Source organism: Ambystoma mexicanum, chromosome 4q (genome assembly GCF_040938575.1).
Source record: "Ambystoma mexicanum isolate Mex_15411 chromosome 4q, UKY_AmexF1_1, whole genome shotgun sequence".
In the NCBI taxonomy this organism is placed as follows: Eukaryota; Metazoa; Chordata; class Amphibia; order Caudata; family Ambystomatidae; genus Ambystoma; species Ambystoma mexicanum.
This window is the reverse complement of record NC_090928.1, coordinates 596,111,558-596,124,027: the sequence shown is the minus strand read 5'-3', so window position 1 is coordinate 596,124,027 and position 12,470 is coordinate 596,111,558. Positions and strand designations below refer to the sequence as shown.

The window sequence follows — 12,470 nt, the reverse complement described above, 5'->3', positions numbered from 1 at the left end:
TCAGCATGTAGCATGGCGTTAAAATCTGTTAATGCTACTTGCACCCTTGCTAGGTTCAGCCATACACTTTGGGAGTGTGCTTCTACAGCGGCTGACTGCATCCCGGAGGGAGAAGAAAGGGATGCGTTCCTGAATATTATACAGGACGGTAAAGACGCTATGTGCGAATCCCTCCAGACGGGCATTGATTCGGCTGACAGTATCAGCAGAGCAATGGCGGCAAGTACATCAACCAGGAGATTCGCTTGGTTGAGAAAGTCGGGTTTTGCCCCAGATGTGCAAGCCAGGCTCTTGAACATGCCATTCGATGGCTCTTCTTTGTTCGGGAAAAAGGCGGATGACAGTTTAGAGAAACTGCAAACTTCAAAAGCAGGAGCAAAATCCCTAGGAGCTGCAATCCGTCAGACTCCTTTTCGTCCCACAGGAACCTCTGCGAGGGGCAAGTCCTTTCGCTTCTACTCCGCATTCGGAAGAGGTAGAGGACGACTGGCTCAAAGGGGTCAAAGAAGAACTACCCGAGGTGGACGGGGTAGATATTCAAAAGCCGCAGCAACAGCAGGTGCCTCTTTACCATCGGCATCTGCATCAGCCGCCCCAAAACCACTCTGAGGACTTCCCTCACAGGACACCTGTAGGAGGCAGGTTGACTCAACATCTGACGGTATGGCAGGCTATCACGTCAGATGCTTGGGCATTGGAAACAGTTGCCCGAGGTTACTACCTGCCTTTCCTATGTATACCTCAGAGTCATCCACCGGGGATCAGCTCTCAGAAAGCTCCAGATCCGCTCCTCTTGCAGGAAATTTGGGACCTGCTAGAGAAAGGTGCCATAGAACCGGTACCTGTAGCGGAGAGGAACAAGGGCTGGTACTCCCCTTACTTTCTCATTCCAAAGAAAGACGGAGGAATGAGACCCATCTTGGACTTGCGAGAATCGAACAAATTCCTCAGAAAAGACAAATTCAAGATGGTCACTCTTTCTCAGATCCTCCAGGCCCTTCAGTTCCAGGACTGGTTGGTATCTCTGGACCTTCAGGACGCTTATTTCCATGTGCCTATCCATCTCAAACACAGGAAATACCTGAGGTTCGCAATTGGCAACTCTCACTATCAATTTCGAGTGCTGCCATTTGGGCTGACCTCCGCCCCGAGGGTCTTCACCAAGTTAATGTCGGTAGTGGCTGCAAGTCTAAGGAGGGAAAGGATTCACGTCTACCCCTACCTGGACGATTGGTTGATCAGGGCTGTTTCTCCGGAACAAGCTCAGATCAAGCTAAATCACGTGTGCCACTTCCTTCACAGACTGGGCTTCTCCCTCAATTTAAAGAAGTCACAAATGATACCATCGCAGAGACTCCAGTTCATAGGAGCGATCCTGGATACTTCCCTGGGAAAAGCCTCGCCACCAGAGGTGAGGGCTCAAGATATTCTACAGATGGTTACCAAGTTCCAGCATGCCCAACGTCTCCCAGCCTTCGACTTTTTGAGGTTGCTAGGCCTCATGGCATCCTGCATTTTCCTAGTGCCAGAGGCTTGCCTGAGAATGAGATCCCTCCAGTGGGCACTGAGGACTCAGTGGTCACAATTCTCAGGGTGAATGACAGATCTTCTTCAGGTTCCCAGCAGGGTGGCTCGAGACCTTCAGTGGTGGGCTTGTCAGGAGAACATTCTGAAAGGAGAACAGTTTTGGCAACCCTGGCCGGAGATAACAGTAGTCACGGATGCCTCACTCATGGGGTGGGGAGCCCACGCCAACGACTTGACCATCAGCGGTCGTTGGTCTCCATCGGAGCCCAGACTACACGTCAACCTGTTAGAGCTGAGAGCCATCAGACTTGCGCTGAAGGCGTTCCTGCCAGCTGTACAAGGGAAGAACGTCCTGATAATGACGGACAACACGGTGGCTATGCATTACCTCAACAAAAGAGGAGGAGTAGGATCATTACCCCTGTGCAGAGAGGCGATGCAGCTCTGGTTTTGGGCAATCCAAGAAGGAATCTCTCTATCGGCAGTTCACCTAGCCGGAGAGAAGAACTTGACAGCGGACGCTCTGAGCAGGCAGAACACAGTCTCCCACGAGTGGGAGCTAGCTCAGGAAGTCCTTCAAGAGATCTTCGCCCTTTGGGGAACCCCTCAGGTAGATCTGTTCGCCACCAGCCTAAACAGGAAATGCGACCTGTTCTGCTCAAGGGAATTTCCCCCGAGAGGAGCTCTGGGAGACACGTTCATAGTGGACTGGGAGTTTCTGCTTCTGTACGCTTTCCCACTGGTCCCTGTCATTCCTCAAATGATCAGGAGGTTGAGAAGATTCCGGCGAACCATGATCCTAATTGCCCCGGATTGGGCCAGGAGAACGTGGTAACCGGACCTTCTAGACTTGTCCATCTGCCCTCCAATTCGACTTCCACTCAGAGAGAACCTACTCTCACAGAAGGGAGGTCAGGTTCTCCATCCAGACATCAAAACCCTCAACCTTCACGCTTGGCTTCTGAAAGGCTGAGGTACAAGGATTGGGACCTCCCTGATGATGTTATGGAGGTGATGATTTCGGCAAGGGGGCCAGCAACAAAGTCTTTATACCGCTGCCGTTGGAACAGATTTTGCAGCTGGTGTAGAGAACAGAATATCGACCCTTTTTCATGTGGTACACCAATGGTTTTGTCCTTCCTACTATATTTGGCAAATTCAGGCCTTCAAGTTGGCACCATTAAGGGCTATCTCGCAGCGCTATCCATCTTTAAGCGTACTGCGGAAGAACCATCCTATTTCAAATTACCCTTGGTAATACAGTTTCTAAAGGGGTTAACCAATGTTTATCCCCCAAGACCATTCCAAGTTCCCCTATGGGATTTAAACTTAGTACTAACTTTCCTGATGGGTACACCTTTCGAACCTCTCCATTTTTGTTCGTTAAGATTCCTTACCCTTAAAACTGTTTTATTAATAGCACTTACATCTGCTAGAAGGGTGAGCGAATTACAAGCTCTTTCTTGTAAACCCCCTCATACTATATTTCACAAAGACAAAGTTGTCCTGCAAGTGAAGCCTAATTTCCTCCCAAAGGTGGTTTCTGAATTCCATATCACTCAGAAGATTACCCTACCATCTTTCTATCCGCCTCCTCACCCGGGGAAAGAGGAAGAGAGGTTACACAGGCTAGACCCTAGGAGGGCTTTAAGTTTTTACATTAGTAGACTAGCCAGAATAAGACAGGCAGACCAGCTGTTTGTAGGTTACACAGGTCACAAGATGGGGTTACCAATAACTAAGCAGACCATTTCCAGATGGATCATTCTAGCCATTCTCGAATGTTATAAACTGGCAGGGAAGGAGCCCCCTCAAAACCTTAGGGCTCACTCGACCAGAGGTATTGCAGCTTCATCGGCCCTCAAAAGAGGCGTGCCGGTTAAAGACATATGTGCGGCCGCTACATGGTCGTCTGTCCATACCTTTACACGTTTTTACAATCTGGATTCCTCCTCCAGTCAAGAGACTAGGTTTGGAAGGGCTGTACTGCATTCTATTCATCAATAGAAGACAGCGTGAAGTCAGTACTCCCTCCTCAGATAATAGAATACTGCTATGGGAGCCTATCTAAGATGAGGAATACGTCGGAGGACACAATCCCTTCGAAGAACAAGTTACTTCTTACCTTGTAACGTTCTTTCGACGGGATGTTCCTCCGACGTATTCCTCATCGACCCTCCCATCCATCCCCGCAGTTCTACTTCCCTTGTTGTTGCAGCTTACGCTCCTTCAGGGTGATTAGTTAGTCCAGAAAGTATTATTGTGGGCTACAAAACGGAACTGAGCAACGGACGCTGCGCGCGGCCTTTATAGGCAGGATGACGTCGATACGGCGGCTGTTGAAGGACATCGACTCGGAGGACGTCGACGCGCAGCGCCCTCTAGAGAAAAAAAACTTTCCGAGGGCAGCAGAGCTGGAAGGAGATATCTAAGATGAGGAATACGTCGGAGGAACATCCCGTCGAAAGAACGTTACAAGGTAAGAAGTAACTTGTTCTTCTGGTTAAAGGAGTATAAACCTTTTCAGATAAAGTTAGTGCAGGCTTTGATGGCATTGAAGGCTTTATTGGTGCCAACTGAGGAGTGGCGCTCGGCTTTGATGGAACAGCCAGCGTATGTGGCAATGCCATTTTCAAAGTTGTCGACGTCAAGAACACCGCTGGCGTTGAGGGTCTCGGTGGTGTTGAGGACCTCGACTTTTCTTTGTGCTTTTTCATCGGAAGAAGGCATTGAGGGCTCCCAATGTTTGTCAGGCTGTTTTCCCGGGCTCGAGGGCATGCAGGATTTCGAGCAAGACCCATCTTTACCAGCTTGCTTTGAAGGCTCGATAGGAGCATGACCTTGTTTTTCAAAGATTTTTTACATTTCCTTTTGGAAAGCTTCCCATTCGGCTGTGGTAGATTTTTTTGTGGGACATGCGACCCTTTCGGGTGAGTCTTTGGGCGAAGAAGTCGACGAAGGCAACCTCCGGTGCCTCCTCTTCATCTTTTTCGCCGAGGACCAGGAGTGGTGGGAGCCACTCCTAGACCTAGCGTGCTTCGCCTTCTTCCTCTAAGGAGAGTCTCCTCTCGACTCGTCGGTCGGAGGCTTAGCAGGTCGGGCTTAGGGGATTTGGGTATTCTTCCTACCTAGCGTTTCCCCTTCCGCTCCATTAAGGCGTTTCCTGTCATGGACTGATATTTTCAACAACTGGCCGTGTCGTGGTCCTCCCCGAGGCACCACAAGCAGACAGTGCGGGTTGTTAAAGGCCACTTGGACCCGCAGTCCCAGCATTTTTTAAAACTGGTCTTCGGTGTTGATGGTGTCGAACATGAAGACATATTGAAGGATTGTCGAAGAATTCCTTGGAAACAAGTCGTTAGACAACGAGACATGCTGATTTTCATTAGACGAAGCAAATGCTGTCGCAGAAAAACAGAACTGAGGCCAACCGGCGCTGCACGTGCTATGTATGTTCTCCGATGATGTCACCCTCGACAGGGGCCTTCGAAGGACATAGACGCCATCGAAGCAGGGTGCCCTCTGCTGAAAAAAAGTTTGCCGAAGCAGCTAGCAGCTTAAGCTGGACATTAACATGCCATAGATGAGGAATACGTTGGAGGACACAATCCATTCAAAAGATCATTCTGGATACAGATTATATGCTTGTTGATGCCTTATTGGGAGAAATCGCATTTGCATGACCTTTTATGCCTTTCAGGCAACTTCACAAATTCCGAACTGCATGAAGAGTGCGGCTAGTCATTTAGGGCTATCCCAGAGAACAACGGATCTAGGGGAATAGAGCATGGGATGGTGCAAATCGAACCCTTGCAGCATGGAGCCTGTAATTGGACCAGTCCCAATGTCAGGGCTGGGGCGTATAGGGCCAGGCCACGAGGGATTTATGGCATCTGCCATACAAGTGAAGCCCAGCAAACACAAGACACAGCAAAGAGACAGCAGAACAAGGATCCAGTTGTTGCGCCCTTGCAGGATACTCCTCTGCCCTTTTTGCAGGTGACAACGCCACAGAACTACATTACCCAGGACTGCCTGGGCCAAGTGGAAACGCTGGGTGTGGCAGCAACACGCATGCTCAGAGACGCAAGCTCAAGGCTTTCACTCGAGACGCCTAGCCAAGATGTGTTCCCAGTGAGCTCCGGCACAGAATGCCTATGCACACACACCAGCCCCTCGCTCACTGAATTTAAGTGCTGCTGTGCTCCATCTCCTCTGAGGAAGCAGGGAGGCACATGCAGGAGGTAATCGGCCCACTGGATCACTCAGTCCCTGCCTCTCCTATAGCCAAGTGATGCACGCACCATGCCCCCAGTTGGCACCAAGTATGCCATAAACCCGTGCATGATTAAGAAAGCTAATGACTCGCGCTACCTACTTCTAACAATTAGAGCGTGTAATTAACCGCATTCGCATGACACTGATGCATGTTACTGGGTAGCCATGTGCGCCACCCCGGAACCTAATAAAGGTGGAGTTCCGCCGCATGAGCTTGTGTGAAGCACACGTGTGTAGGAAAGCCATGTGTACTGTGTTAATTTGTGCACAAATAGTTGCACCTTTGTTTTGTAGCGACTGGACTGCCACAGCACACTGCAGGAACTTCAGAGCATAACTCGCAGGAGAAACGAGGGGCACTCCAAGCGAATAAATAAGCTAAGTGCACATCCGATACATGTATAATTCTGTGCATACCTCCCTGAGTTTCCTAGGTGTTCATCACGTGAAGTATTGCTTTGGGAAATATTTTGTGTACTGTTGTGTATATCTGTGTGTGAAGTGTATGATTGGGGTTATTGTGTTTCTGGATCTGTGCACAGCAGGAGCCTGCCCAGTGGCTGCCAGACTTACCCTACCCATCCATAACTACTCCCCAACCCTCTTACCGGTTTACTCTACTTCCCCCGCGGCCCCCCTTCATGTCCAACCATTATGACCCTAACCCTCCTTCCCTGCTAGGGTTGCAGAGCCCTGTGTTGGTACTAACCGCAGGTCCCAAAGCCCTAGTGGGGGTGGATTGGTTTGGGCTACTCCTGCACAGTGGAAGCCGTTGGTCCCCGACACCCTTAGAGACCGTTTGAATCGTTTAAAGTGCAAATGGGCTTATGACTGGTGTACAGCTAACAAACATGGATGCAAATATTGGAGAACTGCGAATAATAGCTGCACTCTAATCCTGACAATTCTTATAAGGAACATCATAGCTGCAGGAGCTGTCCTAGAATGCGCCTTAGCTTGCACAGAAGTTAGATTTTTTGTGACCAGTTTATTAGCATCCGTGACCATTTGTGACACCAAGCTTAGCCATGAATGCTCAGCAAGGTCTCCAAGAGACGTGAAGATCTGCGACCCTAGAGTAAAATGTGGAAACAGAAGTTAGAGATGTCGAGGGATGATTTGCACCTTCCAAGCAAGAGGACCCAGTACGGGAGCTGACCAGTTAGATTTTACCTTGTCATGAAAGCTCCCAGATCACCAGCCCAATACCCGACAAGTGCCATGGTGATAACTTCAGATGTCTGTATAGGATTACAAATGATTTGCCATTACGGGGCCTTCAGCCTGTGCCGCTGAAACAGCTTAGTAAGCTAACTAGCGGTCAGGTAAAGTTAGTTGGCAACAGGATATGTAGGGAGGGATTAACTATAGGCATCAATCAATAAGAGACAAAGAATTGATAAGAGCTAACAGATATATAAGGATGACTAAGATCCCATCAGTAAGCATACACTTTCTGGTTAAGATAGGTTTTCAGACAATGTTCTCTGGCCAATGTAGAGGTTAGAAATGGTCAATTTAAAACCGGATTTGGTAAAGAATTGGTCACAGATGTTGCCATATAGCTTAAAAAAAACCTCTGAACTCTTGCCTCGGGTAGACTGATGAGGTAAAAACACAGTTGCATATTTTGAAAACAGTATTTGATGAGCAAGACTAGGCATTTCAGCTCACTGGTATGACACTTTTGTGCATGCCTAACATTATTTGCATAATAAAAAGAATTGCAAGACAGGCCAATCATAGCCTTCATAAGTCTGAGGCTCGATTTATAGTTCTCTTAGCAGGTCTAATAACTTGCAGCTGTAAGTGTAAAGGGAGTAGAAGTAGGTTCAATATGTGTGTACTTCCAGACCTCCAACCAGTCCAGAAGGAATGCGGTTTTATTCTACTGTTGGAATTGATGAAGATGTATTGAAGACTGATAGTAAGGTAGAAAAATAAGTGGACGCCCTGATGAAAACCGAAGTTTAGAGTGTATTAAGGGAATTAATAAAGGTCTGTCCACAAAGACATGGGCGAGGGACAAGGTATTTAATGAAGTATTATGTTGCACGTTGTGCAAAAGGGGGGACTGTAGATGCAGATTTTCTTATATATTTTATGAATGGGCGATGCAAAAAAATCCAATTTATTCAATGCCAATGCCAATGTATTTTGTTTGCTTTCTCATGAGCTAAGTTTCTCGTACCAGCAGACTTGTTTCGACTGCATGTTATATGACCGTTCTCATGAGCTAAGTTTCTCGTACCAGCAGACTTGTTTCGACTGCATGTTATATGACCGTTTGCTCTTGCCAATAAATGTTTGATACCCATGCTGTGCTTCTCTATAATATGCAGACAGATCTAAACCTGCTATCTTGCACTTTTTCCATGTGAATGACTTTTGCAGGCATGTGGTGCAAACCAGAACGTCCAGAGTAGACATTGTGAAAAGATACAAAGTGGTGGTATGAAAGGCAAGGTTGAATAACTCCTTTCAATTGCAGATTCCATGGGCGGCTGGTTTGATGGACTTCTGTATTGACGGACCACGGAGTAAGTGTTTGAATGGACTGAGGGGTCGGCCGTTGCGCGGTCCTAAAATAATTTTAGTACCAGAGGGCTCTTGGTTGGGTTTCATTTTCGTCTCATGTTTGTGACCTATACAAAAAGGTGTCCGAAGTGCAGGTCAGGGTCTTGCAAATTGCTCCTGTGCAAAGAACATACATTAAAAGTTGTTTCTGTCTTGCAAGACAAATAAAGCTGTCACTGCTCTATCTCGGCTACTACTCTAAATTGAAACATGAGCCTGGTTGCTCTGGCAATAGCAATAATGGTGTCACAAGCGTTCCATGCAAAATAAAAAATACTTAATCTGCACTCCTTTCCTCTTACACACTGCCCTCAGCGTCCATGCCAGCAGCACAAACCTTTGCACATCAACTGCTTCAGTTCAAAGCAATGCAAGCAGTATCCTTCACTGCCAACTTCTAGGACAAAAAAATATGTAATCGGCGCTCCTGTTCTTTCAACAGAACGAGTTAAATTATATATACAAGAGAAAGTGGGGGGAGAGGTTTGAGTGAGGGGTCAGAAGTGTAACAAGCAAGTGGTCGCGTCTCAGTTTTCTTTTTCTTCTTTAATTGATTTGATTAATTTCCATTGCGATATTTACAGCCCTGTATTCCGGATGGGGAAAAGCGAAGTTCACAACTAATGCATGCATTTTAAAGTCACCTCTATAAAACTGCATTATTTTAGCTCTGTAAATATTTGCACGAACACTAGAGTTGCAAAGCTATATGGTCAAGTATATAAAGTGCAGACTAGTCTCAAAATCAGTCTTCGCCGCTTAACTAAAGTGAGTGATTCTGGACAATTAATGTTATCTCATTGTGTAGTATCTGCTACATTTGGGATGCCAGGTAAGGGCCCTTTGTAGTGGGGTGGCTGGACACAGCTGTACGTCTTGTGCTATAGGTTGTGGAGGCAGGATTGCAGGTATGCGTGTTTGCCAGTTTGCCTTGTGTTAGGCTCTCAGAGCAAAGCAAGACCCCCGTCAGAATTCTACTCTGGCTCATAGCCAATCATGAATTATCTGGCTCTACCCACTATGGCCTTAACTGGTGCAACATAAATATATATTACATTACAGACGAACAAGGTAATACTGGTAACTATTGACCAACACGTCTAAGGTATTCTCCAATTTTATAATCAAAGGAATTACAATGAAAAGTATACAGTTAAATGTTATTACTTACTACTTCCATAAATGCAGACTGCCAGCTCCCCCCGTTGTCATGAATATATCTCTGTTCTGTGGCAAGTGGCGAACCTGCCAAACGGTAGACTTGTGAGCCTAAATGATGTAAGAAAACATGTTTTAAAAAGTACTTCAATGTAATTGGCTAATTATTTTAACATTCTTTTTAGCGAAAGCTAGTTCAATACGATGCGCACAATTGGTGAAGTAAAGAATCACAAACAAAAATGAGATTTTGCTTTCTTGAAGAAAGTAATTTGAAGAAAGAATTAGTAATGGAAACAACGTACAAGTATTACAAAGCAAGCATTGGCAAAGCCAACAGTTTGGGCTTTGCACCTAACACTATCAGTGTCCAGTTAATACCACTATGGCAGTGCCTGGTTTTTCAATAGTTTTGTGGTATGCAGTAGTCCGGAATCAAGTAGGAGTCTGCAATTAAGTCTTCAATGCAAGTTCCTTATTTAAGTTCACGGTCACAAGTAAATATTAGGTACATAGCAGTGACCATACATGTATTTCACGCCAAAGATATTTTTTCCAATTAGTCATTGCAACTTCTTGTAATGTCCCTTCCCATGTTGCCACTAAGTAGAGCTGGCAAAGGTAGGGAACACTGGGGTAGGGGCGAGCCAGTCCCAAGCCTTTGGGTCTGGCTCTAGAAGCCCAACCAACGCAGGCCGAGCCAGCGTCGCATGGTGGCTGGACCAGGGGTGGAGGCCAAGGGGGATGGTGCAGCACGGGGGGATTTGAGAAGGGGGGTTTAGAAGGGCAGCATTAGTCTGGTTTATGGGGAGAGGGTCTGGGAAAGCCAAGAAGGGGATGTTGGTGCTACGGGAGAGGGACAGCGCTGCTATTTTGGGGATGGCAGGAGGAGCAGGGAAAAAGAAGATGGTGGCACTTGGGGCGGTGTGGTGACAGCACGAGTATTTGTTTTCGAATAGTGAGGTGAAGGCTGGGGGAATATGGGTAAGGGGAACCAACACTGTAGATGTAAGGTGGGTGCTTGACTTACCTTTAAATTACCCAGCCAGCCTCTACCCCGTTGTCCCAGGAAGGGCTCCAGCCCATTCCAGGCAAAGTGGCTGGATGGGACAGGAAGCCAGGTGCAGGGCACCTGCTACGAGTACGCCGGGAGCATTTAAGGATTTTCTGTGTTGGCTTTATAGGGGCGTGACCTGAGCACATGTGTTGAGGACTGGTCTCCCCGATCCTCCTGCTGAGATGTGGTAGCAAAAAACGCTTTATTTTCGCTCCTGATCGTTTTTTCAGCTGGGGGAATGTGGCGCTGACCAAATCGGGTGCCTCTCCAACATAAATCGGACCATGCAACCTGCCAAATTTCAACGAGTCAACTGAGCCGCACACTGCACAAAATGGTGGCTGCAACAAACCCTTGAAGCTCCGGGTCCTCGCCGTCCACCGAACAGCCCTGCAGTCCCCCACAGATGGGGGAGGAACCCAGATAGTGAGGCAGAGCATTTGCTGCACTCTCGCCAGCAGTAACACCAGGTGAGCGGGCCAGGGAAAGTGTTTCCCTGTACATGGGAAACCCCATAATTGATCCACGGAGCGGCGGCTCCTAGCAACCCTTACCCCGGCCTTGCTGCGCACCTGGAAAACGGAGCCCCCACGGGTGCAGTGTACGCACTGATAGCCCCCACGGTCGGACTGCACTTGAAGAACTACCGCCCTGTGGGGCGGTGCGTGGTGAAGTGGGCTGCTTGTAGGGCTCCAGCGGAGCGCACTCTTGGGTCCTGGTGGCCCTCTGTGCATGATTGCTTCCCTGCCGGGCAAGTTAACTTGGCTACACTGGTGCCCTGGACTCGACAACGGGGCACCCAACCACCCATACACCTAATCTGGGATTGTGCTCGGAATAACATCCCTCCCTAGTGCGCCGGAGCCGGCAACACTCCACTACAGCTTTACACTGGATGAATAATGCTGTGCTGCTCCTACCTGGCCTGGCACAAGATTACCAACTGCCTAAATGGCGCTGCACACTCTGGAGGAGTCGCCCACAAACAACGCCTACGAGAACCCTCTGGCTTTCTCCCTTACGTTCCGACCACATGCTTTGCTGACACCTGCTACCATGGATGGCTGGGGAAGCGTTCACTAACTGGCTACTTTTATCCTGAAGCAACCCCGGGCCACTACCTGGTCCCTTTGAGCTCTACAAACTTGGAGGCCGCACTCTTGGCTACCTTCTTCAGTGTGCCTGTTAACTCACCCCCACTCACATCTCAGCAGCCCTCAATGTGGTGATCCTGGGCAGGGACGTCATTTCACCAAAATGCCACGGGTAGCAGAAGTGACATCACATGACCCTTGACATCCGATGTGACCCCCACCCCGAAGTGATATCACGGGAAGCGATGGAGCATGACTCTTCACTCTTTGACAAAACAGAAGTGGCATCACATAGCATTGTTCCCAAGTACACTACGAAAATATGATTAAGATATTACTGTAATGTGATATTCATTTCATACAAGAATGGATCGCCATATGCATCGTTAAGATCAGTGTGTATAGGCCCATATTACCAAATTACTGTGAATGCAAGCAGATATCCATGGCCAAATGATAATGTGTTATTATATAGCACTTAGCGCTTTATATAGAATAAACATACATACAGTATCACCCAGCCTGTGTTGGTACTCATTTATCGACCTCAGAAGGATGAAAGGCTGAGTTGAGGTGTTTAAGAACAGACCAAATCAGTGCCTCACCCTCTGAAGTGCGTCTGAAATAAACTTTTATTGAGTCTAGCAACTATTGTATAGAATTCCAGAAAGACAAATTATTTAGTATTCCTATTCTTTCTTATTTAGGGTCTCTGCTGAAAGTGTTAAACTTGTGGAACCCCTGTATTTATTTATTTGTTTTTTGTAAAGAGGCCTGAA

General features: G+C 47.6%; 1 protein-coding gene across 2 annotated transcripts in view; it reads right to left on the bottom strand.

The window, feature by feature from the left end:
* The window catches only part of DNAAF10 (dynein axonemal assembly factor 10), a 437,693-nt gene that overhangs the window by 79,019 nt on the left and 346,204 nt on the right, over positions 1-12,470 (bottom strand). The window contains exon 7 of one of the 2 annotated variants that reach the window (XM_069608145.1): positions 9,554-9,651. In XM_069608145.1, the coding sequence (XP_069464246.1) occupies positions 9,554-9,651 (98 nt within the window). Of the gene's footprint in view, positions 1-9,552; positions 9,652-12,470 lie in introns of those variants that run through there. The other variant, XM_069608146.1, reaches the window with a different exon arrangement.